This window comes from Mangifera indica, chromosome 13, assembly GCF_011075055.1.
Source record: "Mangifera indica cultivar Alphonso chromosome 13, CATAS_Mindica_2.1, whole genome shotgun sequence".
Lineage (NCBI taxonomy): Eukaryota > Viridiplantae > Streptophyta > Magnoliopsida > Sapindales > Anacardiaceae > Mangifera > Mangifera indica.
In genome coordinates, this window is record NC_058149.1 from 8,138,743 (window position 1) to 8,160,890 (window position 22,148).

The 22,148-nt window shown below is 31.3% G+C and overlaps 2 protein-coding genes across 4 annotated transcripts; one reads left to right on the forward strand and one right to left on the reverse strand.

The window, feature by feature from the left end:
• The first annotated feature begins 14,763 nt into the window (after positions 1-14,763).
• Positions 14,764-17,907, forward strand: LOC123194873 (protein PHOSPHATE STARVATION RESPONSE 3-like). 3 transcript variants are annotated; one of them, XM_044608355.1, is made up of 8 exons: positions 14,764-15,010; positions 15,577-16,213; positions 16,421-16,640; positions 16,722-16,798; positions 16,942-16,981; positions 17,153-17,225; positions 17,292-17,361; positions 17,478-17,907. In XM_044608355.1, the coding sequence occupies exons 2-8, from the start codon at positions 15,659-15,661 to the stop codon at positions 17,703-17,705; spliced, it is 1,263 nt and encodes a 420-aa protein (XP_044464290.1). In that variant the 5' UTR covers positions 14,764-15,010; positions 15,577-15,658; the 3' UTR covers positions 17,706-17,907. The 3 variants fall into 3 exon arrangements, with proteins under 3 accessions (XP_044464290.1, XP_044464291.1, XP_044464292.1); XM_044608356.1 differs by having other exon boundaries at positions 17,295-17,361; XM_044608357.1 differs by having other exon boundaries at positions 15,577-16,189.
• Positions 17,908-17,967: 60 nt separating this feature from the next.
• LOC123194872 (protein REPRESSOR OF SILENCING 3) lies at positions 17,968-21,488 on the reverse strand. The gene is made up of 5 exons (XM_044608354.1): positions 21,063-21,488; positions 20,473-20,694; positions 19,907-20,359; positions 19,323-19,802; positions 17,968-19,227 (listed from the first exon to the last, which is right to left on the reverse strand). The coding sequence occupies exons 1-5, from the start codon at positions 21,261-21,263 to the stop codon at positions 18,229-18,231; spliced, it is 2,355 nt and encodes a 784-aa protein (XP_044464289.1). The 5' UTR covers positions 21,264-21,488; the 3' UTR covers positions 17,968-18,228.
• Between the last annotated feature and the right edge of the window lie 660 nt (positions 21,489-22,148).

Sequence of the window (22,148 nt, forward strand, 5' to 3'; positions counted from 1 at the left end):
ACATTTTCCAGTTGGAAACTTCAACTTTAACACTGCTATTTTTTTTAATATATTAAATTAATTATCTTAAATATCACACATTTAAATAAAATTTTCAATTTCTTTTTAATTTGAGCAAAAATAATTTTTTCATCTGAAATGACTAAAATACTCTTATAAATAAAACTATTAATACTCATATTATTTTAATTTGAGCAGATAAATAATATTATATATACAAATAATATATATAATTTTATATATAAATAATAACGTGTCATAATATAATTAGATAATTTTAAATTAAAAATAAAATAACATCTAATTATATAGTATTATTTTTTTATTTATATATCATTTGTATATATAATTTTATTATTTTAAATTAACATTAAAATAAAATGTAATTACATTCCCAATAACACATATGGTTGATAAATAAATTAATATTTACCAATATTACATATTTTTTGAAAGGAGAAGGTTGGACACCTATAATATCCTAAGGGGTTGTTTGGTTCCAGTTTTTTAAGATTACCTTGGTAATCTATCTTTTATTCCATTGTTTGGTTTGTCAGTAATAAAATATTACAGTAATCTTCTATTACCAATATTGATGTGATAGGTAATATAAGTGATATTATGATTACCACTTCACCTTAGGTATTTAAAGATTACCAAGGTAATCTTGATTTTATTATAATTATATTATTATTTATTAATTTTTTGAGACAAAAATAAATTTATTTTTAATTAATATGATAAATAATATAAAAATGTTTAAAAATAATTATATTCAAGGTTATTTAAGTAATTTACTAGTAATCTTTTATTACCTTTAACCAAACGCAATAATCATTTATATATACCAAATTTTATCAAATATAGTAATAATTTATACTCAGTAATCTTTTAAGTAATCTATCTTCAAGATAATTTTTCTATTTTGGTAATAAAACATTACCCAAACTAAACGGTCCTTAAGAAATCTTTCTAATCCAAGAGGTCGTGCTAGCCCACAACATAGCTGACCAATTGGAAAATGATACGGCCTGCGGAAAATTATCTCTTTCTAACCAATCAAGATAATATTGTTGTTGTAAATAATTTATTTAGTTTAATTATAATAGGTATAAATTATCATGAATATATTTCAATTAGGAATACTTAGATTCCTTTATTTGAATGTAATCATCATAATGTTTTAACATAAAGGGAAGGATACGAAGAAGGCATACAAGAACAAACTTAGAATCACCTTAGTATCTTCATATTCATATCATTTTCCCTTAGATTCCTTTATTTGAATGTAATCATCATAATGTTTTAACATAAAGAGAAGAATACAAAAAACGCATACATGAACAGACTCATAATCATTTTACTATCTTTATATTCACATCTTTTCAAGATATTTTATATTGTAACATGTTGTATATGGATATAGGTTTTTCAAGTGTCGGGCCTAAACACATTAAAATTTCATGTGTTCTTATTTTTTTTGAACATATTATTCGTCTTACTTCATAGTGGATAACTTGTATAAAGCTTTGAATTACATAAATTTATTGATGACGATAACTATCATCAACAAAAAATATTTTTGTTGTATGAACTGCTTGAATAGATAGTTAACCTTGTTGGGATATTTGTTATTGTTGGTTTATAGATTTGCACTAATGAAAAGCACATTGAATCAGTGAGACCCGGGTGCAAGAATATGAAAAAGTGTGGATGTTAAGGGGGATTACATCAAAGGTGTTGTTATTGTATTGATCAAAATGTATTACAAGACGGTTTCCTCAAGAAAAGAGTTAACATGTCTTTTCCTAACCTAATCGTAATTTTTGTTACTCGCTACTTAGATTATAGTAAGAGAGTTATATTTGAGTAAATATAGTAATTAATAATAATAATATAATAATGGTTTGAAACGATAGATATAATAAGTGTATTTCATCGATTATTATTGAATTTTAGGAAGTTAATTTTGTGATGATAGAAAATTTTTTCTTAATGTTGATTTATTACTAAAATTGTGGTGAACATTTTGTTGTAAGGCTTTTAGAGGGTGGCTAGTCTCTCTTAAGTCTTGACCTTTGGAGAGTTGTTTTGTCACTTTATGCTAGAAGTTATCTACTAATCGTTATTTGTTGGAGTCATCTTCCACAATTGTAAAGTTTGTGTTTGATGTTGGAAGTTAGCAAATGGAAATAATAAAATGCTATTTATTTGTGTGTAAACATGCTAGTTTATGATGAAACAAGAGAAAGTAACCATACGACTCACACAATTATACATTCATTTTCCACATGTTGTAGCATATTTTTTACTATTTTTTTTCCATAATATTTCATAAAAGCTTTAGGGCATTATATATATTCCACTAAACGCATTCCGCTAAACTTTTACATCTTATTACTTCATGTACCTCTTTAATTTAGTTACAAGAATATATAAGGATTTTAGTTTATTAGCTTGTGACAAATAGAAATTTCAAAAACTTTGACACACAACTAGAGATGACAATGAGGCAGGGTCAAATTACTTATTCCCTTTATCATCCTTGATACTTATGAATAGTCTATGTCTCTGTCTTAACCCTATTATAGAGATGATAATGAATCTTCATTCTTTATTTACAAGAAAAAATTGATCTTTTTCACTGTCTCATCTTAGGCAAAACTATCTAACCAACCTATCAACCAAATAACCTAAGTTCAAAAAGTCAAAACCTCCTAAACATTGTTTTGCAAACAAAGGATTGAAAGATGAAATATTGCATCAAGATCCTAGCAAACTGAATCTATTTTTTTGTTCATTAACTTCATTGAACTTCTTATAGATCTTCATGTATAGTGAAGAAGCTAAAAATATAGCTTGAATTCAAAGCAAAAAATTGAATATTGTTACCAATGGATATTGGTCCACTTGCATTTAATCTCCTTTTGAAAGTTTTGGCTAGTTTACTTTGTTAAGAGTCGATTTGGCTAGTTTACCAATGGTTATTGCAATTTCCATTTGCACATACTTTGCATGTGATTGACCTCTCAAGGTTGAGTATGCTTATTAGCCTTACTTAGAACAGACTTATATTTGTGCTTAGGTATGTTGCTTAGTGTCTTGAGTCTTAAAACTTGTCATTCAATTTTTCGAGGCAAAATCTTAGTTACATGCATCGATAAGGATATGATATAGGCACCATTTTTCATTAAGCCTTATAATGTTTTTTATTTAAAAAAAAAAAGAAGAGAGAAAAAACGTATGTATGAGAATAAATGCATCCTTGCCCTAGAAAAGAAAGAAATACAACCTTTTTTATCCATTGACTTCTTTATTGCTTGTGTCATACAACATTGATGTTTTGATCTTGGTTTTCATTTATGTGCTCGTGTTTTGTGATTTATTCCATAATCCTTTCATTTCATAGCCAACACCTACCCCATTATAACTAAAATAAAGATCTATTGATATTTTAATGTGTTGCATCTACATTAGTGGAGATAAGTTGTTTGGTCTTGCTTATGGGATTCGGCTGCATAAAATTTAAAGATCATAGAAGTTGTTGAATACATATATTTTATCTTAAGTGCAAAAACCCTGGTTGGGATGGTTGTGACATGTTTTTCCTGACTGGTTTGAGCATTATTTGTTTTCTCTAAAACGAAGATTGGATGTTTGAGTGTTTAATGTTTAAAGAAATTTTATTTTGTTTTTCACAACATGGTTGGCTCAAAAATTTCAATGTCTAGTTTTTGTTGTTTTGTGTGTTGCTACCCCTTTGATTTATTTTGATCCTAGTTTGCTTAAGGACAAGCAAAAGTTTAAGATTGAGGGAATTTGATGTGAACATAAATTACACACATTAAAAGTCTAATTATTAGGTTTTTAGGAGAACTTTTATTAGGTTTTGTTAAGATTTGATTGATTTTATGTTAAATTCATGATATTTTCTCATTGAATGCTTTGTTTTATGTTTATAGGTATTTTAGTGAAGTTTGATGACAATTGGAAACAATTTGAAGTAAATTTGGAAACTTGCAGATGAGTGAAACACACTCTTTTTGAAAATTCAAGGACGCTACTGTAAGCGTCTAATACAGATGTCTAATGCATTTGCATTAGATGAAATTAAGAAAATTTTAAAAATTCAAGAAACCAAATTTTGTGCACAACTATCAAACCCCAAATATTTAATGAGGGTTTCATGCATTCCAAGGCATTCTTTTCTACCCCTTCAACTTCTCAATTGTTTAGGATACATTGAAAATCAAGAATTCAACACAAAAACATTAGATTGAAGATCAAGAACTACGAATTTAAGCTAGAAATTTAAGGAGATCAAGACTAAACAATATTTTTAGATTTCTTAACTTCATCTCTCTCTTCTTTTGTACATTATGTATTTTTTTGATTTATTGATCTATGTTCTTATAACTATTATGAGCAGCTTAACATATTTTCTAGGGATTAAAAGGGATTTTTCGATCCTCATAACGATGTAGTTAAAATTGGATTCAAGTTGAACTTGTTTGAACCTAAAATGAACTCAGTTTAAGCAAGCTCAAGTTTGAAAGTTTAATATTTTAGAGCTCAAGCTTTAGAGATGTTCAGCTTGTCAAGCTCGCGAGCCCTAAATATTCAATACAAAACGACGTCATTTTGATCAATATATTTTAAAATAATGTCATTTTACTAATGAGCCAAGTTGAAAGCTTGATTCGAGCTTGAACTCAAGCTTGGCTATTTTAAAATGAGTTAAGCTCAAGCTCCTTTGAAGCAAGCTTCAACTTGGCTTAGCTTGAATACAACCCTAGATCTAGTGCTTTTATATTCAGTTTAATAATATTTTGATTTAGCGATTGAGAGCTTATATGTTGGTGGTTATCTATTTGACCCAAATTTGACTCAGTTGGGGTCGATGTTGTCTTCCACACAGTACCTTAACTATAGCTAGCTATCTTAAATTGTCTTTTTAAAGCCTTTTTATTCTTTTTCTTTTTTTTTCTTTTCTCCTATTTGCATATAGCATAATAGTCTTTTTGCTTAAGGTATATGAGTGTCCCTTAACCTTACCCCCCGTGCCTCTCACATAGCGTAGACAAGGTCGTGTATTGTATTAGGGATAAGCATTCCTTTTAACTATCAATTAATGGTCAACCTTGCACTGACCAACATGAAAACTATGACCATACATAGTCATCCCTTCTAACACAATCATCCATTTTTGGGGAAACCACAAATGAATGTGCCTTATATCATACGGTCGTGTGAAACCTCTTTTCAAGATGAACATGCTACTACTCAAAGCCTTTCTCTACAAAGAGGATACACAGACGTGTGTGTTATCTCACACAACCGTGTATCGTGATCTAAAACTATCTAATCTTTCTCTTTTGATAATTTTCAACAAATTCAATAGAATCTTACTACTCTACATATACACACTAGTCTTTAAAAACCTTAATATGCAAATCCATACCTTAGACAACAACAACAACTTATCAAATCAATTGATCATGGCATCAATCACATTAATCCTTATCTTGATCAGGAACAACACAATCATATAATAATTCATACTTCAACATTCTTTAAACACAAGAATAATCTTTATAATCATCATAGTCACCACAAAGCATTCAACAAATCATTAACTTATAGAAACAAACATGTAAACACTGTAATCAGACTTGAAAGCCAAAGAGGACACCTATTTACTTATGCTCATAAGATAGCAAAATCTTTACATGGCTATGACGATTTCGGTGATCTGGTCCTCATCTCAAAACTCTTATGGTCGTTTTCTCTTTCTCTCTTGGTAGTTGTTTGGCTTTGAAATTTTGAGTGCAAAATAACACGTATTAGACCTTGCATATCTTTTCAGTTTTCTTATGAACACGACACACAGTCGTGTTCCTCTCCACACACAAGTGTGTATGTCATTACTTATTAATAACAGTTTTGAAAATTGTCACAATCCTAATCCTTATCCTGAATTTAAATTCACTGAACACATATGGGCATACACTCCTATATACATGGGCTATGTTTTCTCTAAACTTAGAAATTTCATACGCTTAACATAAAATGACTTTTCTACCCTTCCAAGACACGAATAGGTATCACTCTTACAATGAATGATCATCTTTTCTAAAAAATTATAACTGCTTGATTTAAATCATAATAATACAAAGAAAAGATTGAAATGCACGTGGACCTACCTGTGGGTGTCAATAAGTGTCAGTAAACATTATTAAGCATTTTCAATTGTACAGTTATGTACAATACTATCCCTTCATCAATTGATATCTTTCAAGGCTAAGATACAAATATAGTGTTTATCTCAAGAACTCTTCGATATGAACTATTATCCATCAATGACCAAATGATTCAGATCAAGCACTACCTGGTCCTATTATGGCCACGGAAGTTATTAATGTCTAATCAATATTCTCATCAAAAATATCTTCTCTGATGTTCAAGAGTGATGAATCTTTTGTTGATCCATCGTAGACTCTATACAAATCTTAGTATATTTAATCACTACCTGTACAGTTACACTTTTTATAGCAACACGTTGAGTGGCATCAAACCATATCGATCTTTGTATAATATTGTCAAGTGAAAAGATCATATGTACCCACAAGTTAGATGATGTATTTCATAGACACTAGAGTGACCATCCATATGTAAATTTTCATATTAGGTTTGTCTGGTGAATATGTTGACAACATGCACCCATATGTTATACTAAGTTGTTGAAAAATAACTTCGACAAGTGAGAACTATCACCACATTTCTGTGGAGTCACTTCATCATCATTACTTGTGCCCTTGGTCAAAGTAATTGTAAGATTATAGACGTTTCTAGAATGGTCAACTAATGTGCACATAGGATACTCACGATTTGTCGTTTGATCTTCTCATCATAGTCTACTATTCTAAAGGCATATTAATTGTACAAACATAAAGTAAACATATACAATATGAATAATCGATCAATTGCCTTTTTATTAATAATGAATATAATAATTACAAATTACAACATATCCAATTGGCTCTATGACATTGTCCTAACACTAAGTATGATCGTACATAGCATCTATATAACCTATTTATGTTGTTTTAAGTCCTTAACTCGATTCCAATCAATTTAACTCGATTCCAATCAATTTCTAACTATTCTCCATCTATCCTAACATGTTTCTAATGCCTTAAGCACATAAAATTAAGTCTCAAATGTATAGATCATGACTGATATACACCATAGATCAAAATCAACACAAAGACAACCTTATATCATGTTTCTAAATTCCTTCAACTTAACTTAAAGCCTAACCATCATGTCATATCTATTCAAATCGACACATTACTCATTAAACAAACAGAAAAAATTAGACTTTAGCATACTTGGTACTACTATTATTCGACAAAAGAATCCTAACAACGCACAAGTAATGTATATACATTCACAAACACCAATTAGCACATGATATTCAACAAGATCTATACACCTTAATTTAGATCAAACATGACTAGTACTATATCATGAAATCATAATAAAAAAAGTCCTACTTGGGTTTTAGCGCAAAACAATTTCCTACCAAATAGCCTCCTTCTCCCTACACTTTTCTCCCTCCTAAAGTTACAAAAAACACTGCCTATTGTTGGAATCGTACTATCAAACTTCTTCTTTCTAACTCACTCTCTCCCACACTTGGATAAAAATGTATATTGTTTTTGCAGGATAAAACTTCCCTAATTTTGTAGAAATGTTCCCTATTTAATGAGAAATTTTATAATAGCATGCACATGTGTGCATCTCCTTTGCACGGTCGTACTTGTCATTTAATATTGTCTATGTGGCCTTTATTTACTTTGTTGGCAAAAGGCCATGTGCGTGGGTACACAATCAAATGTATGGTCATACATGGGCTAAATTTAAATATTTTTATTTAATTTCACACAACTCCTAATCTAAAGTCAACCCTAGTCAAACATGCATAAGAAAAAACTATTTTACCCTTGAACATGCTTGTGGGTGTTGTATTGGGTTTAGATTTTGACTCTACATAGAGTGTGAACCCAATTGAGTCTAGGTTTGAGAGATTTTAAGAAGGTGAAAATTTTTTACTTATGATGTCATGTTCGTTTAGTGTGTTTAACATTAAAGTTAAAGAAATTGGTTAATGTCCAAAACTGTATTGGATGTGACTTGGTTGATATATAATTGGATAAATTGGTGGTCTAGGTATCCAAAGTTGATGTTCTTGAATATATTCATTCTCCACTGAATATTAGATTTAGGGGAAAAAAAATGCTTGAATCTAAAAAGATGTGACATCCATAGACTGTCTTTTGGCTACATGGTAATATTTGTTCCCCTTTTGAATAGAAGCATATACCCGAAAAGACACAATTTCTTTTTATTTTTATTTTTTATGTTGGATCAATTTTGCTTCCATGGGAATGATTGATATGAACAAAGGATGAGCATCCAAATACTTTTAGGGGGCGTTTGGTTTGAGTAATGTTTTATTACCAAAATAGAAAGATTACCTTGAAGATAAATTACTTAAAAGATTACTAGGTATAAATGATTAGTATATTTGATAAAATTTGATAGGTATAAATAATTATTGTGTTTGGTTAAAAGTAATAAAAGATTACTAGTAAATTATTTTACTTAAATGCCCTTAAATATATATTTTTTATATTATTTGTCATATTAATTAAAAATAAATTTATTTTTATCTAAAAAAATCAATAAATAATAATATAATTATAATAAACTCAAGATTACCTCAGTAATCTTTAAATACCTAAGGTAAAGGTGGTAATCAGATTACCACCTATATTACCTGTCACGTCAGCATTGGTAATAGAAGATTATTGTAATATTTTATTACTGACAAACCAAATAAGGGAATAAAAGATAGATTACTAAGGTAATCTTAAAATCTCCTAACCAAACGCCCCCTTAAAGGAATGTGTGATACTAGAGTTGTATTAATGAAGCCGGTTTAGATTCACCTCTTGTGTGAATGGACCAGTGAGTTTTACGAGCAAAACTCAGGGCTTTGCAAGTTTGATAAATAAAGACAAAAACTCCTTAATTCTCCCTTTTTATATGAATATATGGGAATCCAAACAATGTCAATAGTGTCATTAGACGGTGTAGATTTGTAATTTTCAAATTCTTAAAACATTTATTATCAAAATATTAATTTAAATAAAAATAATTATATTATAAAAAAAATAATTTTATAATAATTTTGGTTAATCATTATATTATTTTTCTAATTGATAACTTAAAAAGTTTTTTCAATAAATTTTTAACAATAAAATAATAAGTATATATTTTTTATATATAATTTAAATATATTGATATTGTGTCATCGTGTAATTGAATAATTTTGAATTAAAAATAAAATAATATCTAATCACTTAATAATATATAATTTGTATATCAAAGTTGTGTATACATAACATTACTCAATTTTTAAATTAAATTATTTGATATAACCAATTTCAATAAAACTATGTGTACCTATTTTGAATATATAAATAGATATATATTTCATGTGTTTTATCATGTGATTGAATAATTTTGAATTAAAAATAAATCAACACTCAATCATATAATAAAATGTATAAGTATTTAAAGTAAGTACACATAATAATGTTCAATCAATTTGTATATAATTGTTTTTCAAATTAATATATTAAACACCATTTAATTACAAGGTAAAAGGATTATCAATTAATTAAAAAAAAAGAAAAAGATAATCAATTGATTTCAAAGCAAAGCCAAAGCCAATCAAAGGGTATATAATAAAAGGGAAATTATTAAAAATGGGCAAAAGTAAGGGGGCTTAAGCGAAATTGCCCAAAAAATTCAGATTAAAGCAAAAATGTCCAACATTTATGAAATATCTAAACTACCCCTATATATAAGTAAGGCAAAATTTCTTATTTCCCACTGTGAAACGTCCATTTTTACTGTGCAAATTCAAAGAAAAATTGACTTTTTTCCCACGGTAAACCGTCGCCCACTGTCGTCCCACTGTGAAGCCGATTTTCGTCGATTTTCTTGCTTTCCGACGAGCGAAAATGATCAAAAAGGTTAGTATATCTTCCGTAATCTTTTTTGAATCAAGTTATTGTTAATATTATTGAGATTTGAGTGAGATTTTGTGGTTTGAAATATTAGGGTTTTGATTTTGTAAAATACTTAATATGTTTTGATTCTTGGGTGTTTTTATTGAATTTGTTGAGGGGTTTTATGTTATAGCTTATGTAGATTTGATTTATGTTGAAATTGGAGGCTGAAATGACTGATTTTTGATCGAAAAAAGCCTCCAAAGCGATCTACTGTGCGACAGTGTTTCCCACTGTCATGAAGAACACCCACTGTGACAGTGGGTTAGGGGTGTTTAGTGGCTTTTTAAACATATTAGGAATATGGTTGTATTATTGGTCCACTGTGAGCATTTTTGAAATTTGCCATGTGTGACAGTGGGTTGGGTTGAATTGAAACTGTAGGGGCGGTAAATATTCAAAAATTACTGAAGGGGTAAGAGATAAATATTGGACCTGTTTGTAATAGAAATTTTTTTCGGGGTTAAATTGATATTTTCACATCTAGAGTTTCTCGACGCGTAGTTTTCGAATTTTATATCCATTTTTTCTGTTTTAAGATTTTTCAATAAGTAGTTTTCGAATTTGAGATTAAGTTTTTCGTTTTTTGTGCCTTTCAGACACATTTTCCGATATAATGATCGCATATTTTTCAGATTTTCGAAGAATTTTTCGATTGTTTTCATTTTAGGTATTTCAACTTTTAGAATTCGAATTTCAGTTCCGTTTTTTCGAATTTCACCGTTTTACAATATATCGACCCGTATTTTTCAGATTTCCGAAGTATTTTTCAATTATTGTCATTCTAGGGTATTTCAACTTTTAGAATTCGAATTTCAGTTTCGTTTTTTCGAATTTCACCGTTCTACGATATATCGATTCGTATTTTTCATATTTTCGAAGAATTTTTCGATTGTTGCCATTCTAGGGTATTTCAATTTTTAGAATTCGAATTTTAGTTCCATTTTTTCAAATTTCACCGTTTTACGATATATCGACTCGTATTTTTTAGATTTCCGAAGAATTTTTTGATTGTTGCCATTCTAGGGTATTTCAATTTTTAGAATTCGAATTTCAGCTTCGTTTTGTCGAATTTCATCGTTTTACGATATATCGACTCGTATTTTTCAGATTTCTGAAGAATTTTTCAATTGTTGCCATTCTAGGGTTTTTCAACTTTTAGAATTCGAATTTCAGCTTCGTTTTTTCGAATTTCATCGTTTTACGATATATCGATTCGTATTTTTCAGATTTCTGAAGATTTTTTCGATTGTTGCCATTCTAGGGTTTTTGAACTTTTAGAATTCGAATTTCAATTCCGTTTTTTCGAATTTCACCGTTTTACGATATATCGACTCATATTTTTCAGATTTCTGAAGATTTTTTCGATTGTTGCCATTCTAGGGTTTTTGAACTTTTAGAATTCGAATTTCAGTTTTGTTTTTTCGAATTTCACCGTTTTACGATATATCGACTCGTATTTTTCAGATTTCTGAAGATTTTTTTGATTGTTGCCATTCTAGGGTTTTTGAACTTTTAGAATTCGAATTTCAGTTCCGTTTTTTCGAATTTCACCGTTTTACGATATATCGACTCGTATTTTTCAGATTTTCGAAGAATTTTTCGATTGTTGCCATTCTAGGGTATTTCAACTTTTAGAATTCAAATTTCAATTCCGTTTTTTCGAATTTTACCGTTTTACTATATATCGACTTGTATTTTTCAGATTTCTGAAGAATTTTTCGATTGTTGTCATTCTAGGGTTTTTCAACTTTTAGAATTCGAATTTCAGCTTCGTTTTTTTGAATTTAATCGTTTTATGATATATCGACTCGTATTTTTCAGATTTCTGAAGAATTTTTCGATTGTTGCCATTCTAGGGTTTTTCAACTTTTAGAATTGAAATTTTAGCTTCGTTTTTTCGAATTTCATCGTTTTATGATATATCGACTCGTATTTTTCAGATTTCTGAAGATTGTTTTGATTATTGCCATTCTAGGGTTTTTGAACTTTTAGAATTCGAATTTCAAGTTCGTTTTTTCGATTGTTAACATTCTATGGTATTTTAACGTATAAAATTATAATTTCAGTTTTGTTTTTTTTCTTTTAACTGTTTTACAATCCTGAAATCTTATTTTTAAAATTTTGCGATCACTTTTTTTATTGTTTTGTATTTGTTATCTTTTTATGATTTTTTCATGAAGACATTTGTTTATATATTTGCTATTTATGAATGACTAACGAATTTTGTAAATTTTCGCTGGATATTTCTCGCAAAAGAAGACGTGTTGAAAGCGAGCTGCAAATCCCCGTTGAGTCTAGACACTTCTGAACAGATCTGATATGTTGTGCACAACGCACAGCTTTATCTAGGATTACGTCTACACTGACCCCGAAGCAGCTACGACTATTTGAGAGAACATGTTTCGGATATCTTCTTCGTTTACCCGAGACCAAATTCTCTGGTATATTAGTTCATTCATTCCTACTACGGTAGCTACATCGATTCTTCAAAAATCTATGGCGTGTTCATGTTACGATTTTTTGAGTGTTTGGTGTTGTCAGGGAGCTACGATTTTCCCCGAGAGTCGTCTATCTCTATGCGTCGACGTTTAGCGACGCAATTGTATTTTCACTGTATCAAGTAGCTCACGGATGCATATTTAGTTAATTCATTGTTTATTTATCGTTTTTCCTATGTTTAGATATATATATTTATTGTATGTGCATATGTGTATGATATACTTTATCTGTGGTTATATAATGGATATGTGATTTTAGTGATGTTACTATTAAGCATGAGTTGATATATCGTAAAACGATAAAATTTGAAAAAATGAAATTGAAATTCGAATTCTAAAAGTTGAAAAACCCTAGAATGACAACAATAAAAAAATGCTTCAGAAATCTGAAAAGTACGAGTTGATATATCGTAAAACAATGAAATTCGAAAAAACGAAATTGAAATTCGAATTCTAAAAGTTGAAAAACCCTAGAATGACAACAATAAAAAATGCTTCGAAAATCTGAAAAGTACGAGTCGATATATCGTAAAACTGTAAAATTTAAAAAAATGGAACTGAAATTCCAATTCTAAAAGTTGAAACACCCTAGAATGGTAACAATCAAAAAGTTCTTTGAAAATCTGAAAAATACTAGTCGATATATCGTAAAACGGTAAAATTCGAAAAAACAGAACTAAAATTCGAATTCTAAAAGTTGAAAAACCCTAGAATGACAACAGTCAAAAAATTCTTCAAAAATTTGAAAAATACGAGTCGATATATCGTAAAACGATGAAATTCGAAAAAATAGAATTTAAATTCGAATTCTAAAACTTTAAAAACCCTAGAATGGCAACAATCAAAAAATTCTTCGAAAATCTGAAAATACGAGTCGATATATCGTAAAACGGTAAAATTCAAAAAAACAGAACTGAAATTCGAATTCTAAAAGTTGAAATACCCTAAAATGGCAACAATAAAAAAATTCTTTGGAAATCTGAAAAATACAAGTCGATATATCATAAAACGGTTAAATTTGAAAAAACGTAACTGAAATTCGAATTCTAAAAGTTGAAAAACCTTAGAATGGCAACAATCGAAAAATTCTTCAAAAATCTGAAAAATACGAGTCGATATATCGTAAAACAGTTAAATTCGAAAAAACGGAACTGAAATTTGAATTCTAAAAGTTGAAATACCCTAAAATGGCAACAATTGTGAAATTCTTCGAAAATCTAAAAAATACGAGTCGATATATCGTAAAACAGTTAAATTCGAAAAAATGGAATTGAAATTTGAATTCTAAAAGTTGAAAAACCCTAGAATGGCAACAATCGAGAAATTCTTCGAAAATATGAAAAATACGAATCGATATATCGTAAAACGGTGAAATTCGAAAAAACGGAACTGAAATTCGAATTCTAAAGGTTGAAAAACCCTAGAATGGCAACAATTGAGAAATTTTTCAGAAATCTGAAAAATACGAATCGATATATCGTAAAATGGTGAAATTCGAATTCTAAAAGTTGAAAAATCTTAGAACAACAACAATTGAAAAATTCTTTGGAAATCTGAAAAATATGAGTCGATATATCGTAAAATGGTGAATTTCGAAAAAACGGAATTGAAATTCGAATTCTAAAAGTTGAAAAACCTTAGAATGACAACAATCGAAAAATTCTTCAAAAATCTGAAAAATACGAGTCGATTTATCAAAATGCCCTCCAAATTTTAATAACATTTCATTTGACCCCTCAATTATCTATTCTTAAAATTTCATTGAGAAATTTATAATGCTCTTATAATGTTTAATATCAAAATACCCCATAATTTTAATAAAATTTCATTTAACCTTTTCTAGTGAGTGAGAAGGTTTATATAAATGAAGGGAAGGGTGTTTTTGGTATTCTAAAAAAAGTCATGGGCATTTTTGCTTAAGAATAGTGAATTTGTCTATTTTTGTTTGAAAATAGTGATTTTGGACATTTTTACTTAATAGGAGGGTATTTCGGCCATTTTTAATAATTTCTCATAATATAACCTATGATGAGATCGAGGACCATATGGCAACCATAGGATAAATACTTTGTTTAATCTTGCTTGTTGACCGACCTTAATAAACTCATCCCAAGCTACCGTACGTATATATCTTCATCCATTTACGCGGAAATGTAGAGAAAATTCATTGTCTTGCTCCTGTCGGAAAGCGGGTGATTGGTGCCACAAGACAAACGGCCAAACGACGAATCACATAAAACAAACAATTCTTCTCCATGTCAGTCTTTTGAGAGGGGCCTAAGTAATTTCTCTTGTTTTTTCAGGTGGGAGGTACGATGTGGTTGTTGTTGTTGTTGTTGCAGTAGTGCAAGACCATCGCGCTCTAAGGTTTGCTCCATCTCTTTCTCATCTACCCACAACTCTTTCTTTCTTTGTTTAACTTGCATATTATTGTTATTCGACTCTTCCTTTCTTCTCTATTCTTCTGTAATTCTTTTCCTTCCTACGTCGATGCTTGCGTAGTAAAGTTTTATATTGAAAGAACGTTATTTTATGACCCTCCAAATGATTTTTATCCCTTGAAGGAGCTGGTCAACAGTTTGTAAATTGATTAATACAAGTTTGATAAATATGAGAGAATATAGATATAGATGTACTTGGTTTAATTTTCCGACTGTCCTTGTGTTTTCTAGCTCTTAAGAACTAGAAAGGTGGGTAAATTTCTGAAACAAAGTTTATCGATATTTCTACATGGCAGTTGTTTAAGATTTATTCATGTAAACCAGATGATACAATATATATGGCCCGTTTAGAATCCTGTCAAAGAGAGGAAGTAATTTCATGTGTTGAGTGATCTTAAATTGACTTCATCAAGTGCTTGTCTGTCTTGTTATTGTGTTTTTTTTTCCATGAGTGCATTAATCTTGTTGTCTAATCTAATTTCTTGCATGTAGAATAATTAACGATCGAAGTTTGGTAAGTACCACGCAGTTCCGTGTTATTTCCCTCAAACAAAAGGGCAAGGGGAAGAGAGTGATGCAAACTCCAGCCCAGAATATGAATACTCTTAAGTCTTCAGCAGGCATATGTTCATGGCCAACAAACTTATTATCTCCTAATTTTTGGCCAAATTCCCTCCTTGAAATACCCATGACTCAAACCCAACAGTTCAACCTAAATCCAGCGTCTCCCACCCACATTCAGACTCCGGGAAACCTTATGTTATGTAACAATTTACATGTATCAGCATCATTGCCAACTTCTGGGATCGATCAGGAGCAAACTAGTGCTCCACCCTTCCTTCCATGGCCACCCATATTAAGTAACAATCCACAGCAAACTTTTGCTGTGGATCCTCCCAGCTGCGATCCACCACTTGGAGGACATGCAATCATCAGATTTGACCAAGAAAACCTTGAGAACTCGATGGACTTCTTTGGTATCCCAGGTGAAATTTTTGATAGAGTGTCTCAGGGTTTGGATTATGGTAAGAATGGTCTGACTTTTACTCAAAGACAGCAGCTGCAGAAAATATCAGAAGCGCTTGGCATTTCTAGTGATGATAAGGTTGAAAGTCTCAGGGTTGTTGATGTGAGTACTTTATTAAAATACAATAAAATTACGTATATACATCTTAAGTATATAAATAGATATATATTTAATATGTCCAATCACTTAATGATACATATGAAATATTTATTTATTTATGTATTTTAAATAGATATATATAGCATTGTTGATTAAAATATAGTATAACTAAAAATTAAGACTAAAATTCTATGCATTAATTGTACTCAGGATATACAAAAAGCATGTCCACAAGTTTCAGCTGTCCCAGTTCCTGAGTTGAACTACAACAGAAGAATTGGTTTTTCAGTAAATCAGGCAGACGGCTATAAGCTTCAGTCAAACCCTCAACTTCCTGAGGCTGCAGCGGCCCAAAAGCAAAGGATGAGATGGGGTACTGAGCTCCATGAACTTTTTGTAGATGCGGTTGACAAACTTGGCGGCCCTGACAGTGAGTTGAAAATCATGACTCATCAATAAAGTTATGGAGATTCCACTCCTTATAACCATGTATTTTGGATATGAACTGCAGGTGCAGCTCCAAAGGCCATAGTAACGTTAATGAATGTTAAAGGTCTAAGCATCGACCATGTGAAGAGCCATTTGCAGGTAGTTTACTTATTCAGACTCTAAACTTTCACCCAAGAAAAGAAAAGCTGATATGGATTAGGTATTAGAGTTTAACAGAGAGCTATAGCTTATATGTATTATGTTATAACAATTAACATTTGCATGGGGTATATAACTTGCAGAAATATCGTCTTCTCAAGAAAGCGCAGCAGCTGAAACATGGTAAATGATCATGTTAAGAGAATGACATTAGATATGGTTGTGCAATCTTAATTGTGTTCAGTCCATGCTAAATTGTATTGTGCCATTGGATATGTTTTTGAAGCAACTCTATATGTAAGGATATGAGATTTCGGACGATTCCTTAAATGTGTCAATTTCTATGCTGTTCAGACAGACGGGCTTCAAACTCAGAAGGAAAGACGAAGGCTTCAGCCACCAAGGATATTGGTTCACAACTAAACAGGTCAAATTCCCACTTAGTTTTTATCTTAATTGATTCATTCACCAAATTTTGATGATCCTTCTGTAGCAGGTACGTGGAACTAGAAACAATGCGTTCGCAAATTGAGGTTCAGAAACTGCTACATGAACAGCTCAAGGTGGGCTTCCACATTTGACTATGAAGTATATCAAACTGACTAATATCAACTGTAAAGTATATTAAACTGATGTTTACATACAGCTAAAATTCCCTACCTCTTCTGGGTTTTCGTAGATACAAAAGGAGATGCAGATACGAATAGAGATGCAAGGTGAGCAGTTGAGAAAGATTATGGAAGAACAACAGAAAGCCAGCAGCTGCTTGTTCCCCATCAATGGTTCATTTTCATTGATCAATTCAACGACAGGATTTGCTCAGTCAATTCCATTTTCCTCTACTGGTACCTCTGCTGCTAATGAACCTCAACCATCAACAAATCAGAAACGACCACGGAAAGAATAGTTGCCTCCCAGAAGCTGCCATGATGATTGCAGCGTGTGTATTACTTCTGAATGTTCAACTGCTTGTAAATATTATGTATGCCCTTAGAATTCAGTCTGCTTTCTGAAGTACATTCCTTGGTTTTTGCTGAGCTGAAGTTGAATTAATGCAATTGCCAGAACTGATGCAACACCAAATAAAAATACTATGCTTTTGTTCTCTATTTCCCGATTCTACCATGTCTCTGGGTTTGCTAGTAGAGTTAACTTCCACATTTGGTAAGTGATTTCACAAATAATCTTTTATTCTGAGGAATTCATGATTTGTTTCAGCAACCAAAGGTACATAATTAGTGTTCAAGATACGTTATAGAAATTACAAAAATACAAAAAACAAAGCATGCATAGTCAAAAGTTCACCAAAAATAGAGCAAATTCTAAATATTACTGCTCATTATACAGGATTACACTAACATTTGTATGTGGCCTATCATGTGTACCCATCAAATTTACCTCAAACTTCTCTGTTTATGAGCTGCAAATATCTACTTCCCATTGCTTTTTCTCTTGTGTAATCCACTTAAAGCTGCTTTAGTTTTTGCCCATTCTTTTAGCGAAGCAGCACTTCTCATAAACAAGCAAGTTTCACTAATGCTAACATCTTCTTTAGGCATTTGGTTTTGTATTGAATGGTTGTTATACTCATCTATAGAGGCAGAAGCTTCATTGTTGCCAACCACAGTCTGTTGGCTCTTTTCCAGAAGATTTGATGCATTGCCCCTTTCTTTCCTGTAGTCCACTGTGGTTGAACCACTTTTAGAAGATTCACTTTTATCTGCGTTTACTATATGGTTGCCCATGCCGTCAGTGTTTTTCACTGTATTTGCAACCTCCTGGGGTTTGGTCAGTTCATGATTTCCAAATGTAATACCTGGAGAAATTTGTGTGATGCTGAATGAATTGTTATTCTCAGTAACCAATTGCGTCCATGGGGATTTCTGAAACCATGATGAACCTTTGCCTGATTTACTTGTAGATTCATTGATTTCAGAAGGTCGACCATCAAGAACCTCCACTATTGCCTTATCATCCAATTTCCCTTCCAAGTTCTCATACCTTGTGATATTGTTCTCACTGTCAGTGGATTCAGGAACAATTGGAGCATCAGATATCGGTTGTTCAAAGGTATAAATGTTTCTTAACATATTTGAGACAGTAAATACATCTTTGTCCTCATGTTCAACAAGTTCTCCGCATGAATACTTTTGTGACTCTGAAGGATTAGGATTTGATTGTTTGACACCTGATTCTGGTTCAGTTGGTTGAGCTTCTGAAGGATTACTTGGCACATTTGTATGAGTTTGCACAGTGCCACTGGCCTCTGGTATAGTAGACACCATTTCATGTACATCACTTTCTACACTGTTAAGAGATTTCTTATTCTTTTTACAAAATGGAGTACTATTATTTTGGGCCTTAATCACACTCTGAACTTGTCTATCTTCAGATGTTTGTAATCCATTTGATGTTGATTTCTGGGTATCCTAGACATCAATAAGCAAGAAATTCAGGTCAAAGAGTACATGGTTACCTATTTTTATAATTGCAACGTGACAATAAAATAGATCTGCAGCTATACCCGAATCACTGTCAACTTCGAGGCCTGTTCTTGGTTCCTTGACAACTTCTCTCTGTTGTTTTTCTTGGACACCACATTAATTATAAGATTATCTTCATCTGTTTCATTCTCATCAAACTGCAGAACATCAATTGATTCAACAGCATTGTCTGCTTCCTTGGTAGAAGAAACAACTGGCAGTAGACTGGAGACATTGAATGCACTACTATCCTTATCTCCAACAAGTGCTCTCCAAGATAACTTTTGGGACCATGAACGGTTGGCAGTTGATTGCTTGAAACTTGATTTTGTTCCAGCAGGTTCAGCTCCCAATGGTGTTTGCAAATTCATGCCACCTCCAGGGTTATTAGACACTAATTCATCTTTTGTGCTTTCTTCACTGAAAAGTGATTTCCTCTTTTTGTTAGGGTTTTTCCCTGATTCAGGCACACTCTGAGCTGGTTTACCTTTAGAATTTCCCTTCTCACTGAATGTTGATTTCTGAGCATTGAAAGCAAGAATTTAGAGATTCTTGTGAGAAGGTACAGATATCTAATCCTAAAGCAACAAGAAATAAAAATAAGTGGCCCATTGTGGGCCTATACCTGATTAACTGGCAAGGTAGTAGATTTTTCCTGGCACTGTGATAAGGATATTTTGTTGTTTCCCCTAGATACTGCATTAATTACAATGTTATCTGCATCTTCTTCATTCTCACTAAATTGCAGATCCTCAATCAATTTGATAGAACCATGTCCATTGTCGGCAGGCCCAGTCTCGTGAGATGCAGCCTTAGAGACATTTTCCCTCTCAAAGAGCTTGTTCATCACTGAATTCATTATTTTAAGCTCTTCCTCATTCACTCCACTACTCTCTCCTTCCAGACCATGCATTTCTACCTCTTTTTCAGTTTGATTTTGCATTTGATTCCCTTTTGCAGGACAAGAAGGAACAGAATGTTCTTCACAATCACAGAAATACCTTGGTAATGGCAGAGCTTCAACACGTTGAAAACTGTATTTGTGCTTCCCCGTTCCACTAAATGGCAATGCTTTCACCTGCACAAGAAGTTCTTAATCAAACACTCTCTGCCATAGAATCAACAACCAAGTACACATTAGAGCACCAGAGTACTAGACCAGGCTATCATATCTAACACTTAAAAACTTACTTTTCTCAATCTGGGGAAGAAAATGTGTAGATTCTTTGCTGAATCAACAACTTTTTTGCTCTTCTCTAAAGATACAGTAACTTTATCAGGGACATCAGATTCAGTGGGTGCAGTACTCGCAAGTTGAGAATCTTCAGCCCACTCCCGATTGAACCGAGCAAGATAATGCTCTTTAGCCTTCTCCAGCCTCAACCTCCCTCCCTTCCACGCACAACCATTATACTGCATTCATCAAACACCTCAACCCATAAAAAATTCAATCTCTTCCCATCTGGTTGAATAATTAACTAATAACACCAGAAAAAAAAAAAAAGAAAAAACCCTCTAAAATCTCTTCCAGTCCTATATCTTACTTCAGCTTACTAGTACAACTTATAACAAAATCAATAAATTTAATTTTCTGGCGCAAACCCGTATACAAAAAACAATAGAGATATTACTCAGCATTCACCAAATACCTCAAACCCATTAAAATTCTAGGCTCTTCTCACCTAGCCGGATAATTAATTAATAACACCAAAAAAATGAAACTTTAATGGTTGCAAAACAATAGAGATATTTAAATGAAGAAAGAGTGAGAGAAAGATAACCGTGCTGAAGAGCTTTGAAAGCGATTTATCGGAGGAGGGGAAAAAGTCGATGTATCCAAAGCTGCGGCCTTTGGTTCTGATAATGTCCACTGCTTTAACATCTCCCAAAGATGAGAAAATCTTCATCAGATCATCGCTTGTCACTTTGTCTCCCAGTCCTCCCACGTATATTCTCGTTTTAACTTCTTCTTTGGGTTCCATTATGGCTGTTTCTTGTCAACAATTTTTTCAACTTTCTAGCGATACTTACTAAATTGCTCGCGAGTGATAACCGTAAAATCTGTTTGTTTAAGAATGGATTCTATATCTGAAAGTGGGTCGTCAAACGGAAGCGGGTGCGGCGGCAATTGCAGTAGGCTGCTGCGTTTACTGGTCATGAAAAGAGAGGAGTTAGTGAGTTTAAAAAGGGTTGCGGGTGATTAGTGGGCAGGTGGGGTGCATTTAGTAATCTCTCTGTTATATTTGAACAACCCAAGCCCATTTTCTGATATTCTAACAAGATTTTCATTAATTTTTAAATTAAGGAAATTTTTATTTAAATTAATTCGATATAGCTTTTCGAGTAAATTTTATAAAAATGGAGTATTAATATCAAATTTTTGGTAGCTTTTATATATTTTTTTAAATGTAAATCAGCTTTATAGTAGTTGATTACTTAAATTTTATATCATAAATAAAAAATATAGTAGAATTTTTAGCATAGTCTTGTGCATATAAAATCTAAAAATCTAAAAAATAAAAATATTAAAAAAGATTATTTGAAAAAAAATCAATTTGATAATCAAAGAAGAAAAATAAATAATTATAGGCTTTCAATACAAAATTAGTAGTATTTTCTACATTTATATGTTACCTCAAAGGGTTATTAATATTTTTATTTTGATGATATCAAATTAATATATTTTTTTGGATACATATTAATGACTCTTATTCATCTATGTATTTAGATGATAAAAAAATTCAATTAAAAACATACAATGGACATTCAAGATTTTCAGAAGGGCCAAGAGACTTATTTTCATTCAAGGTTTAGTTCGTTTTCAAATACTCATTAATGAGGTTTTAAAAACTCAAATATTCACTCAT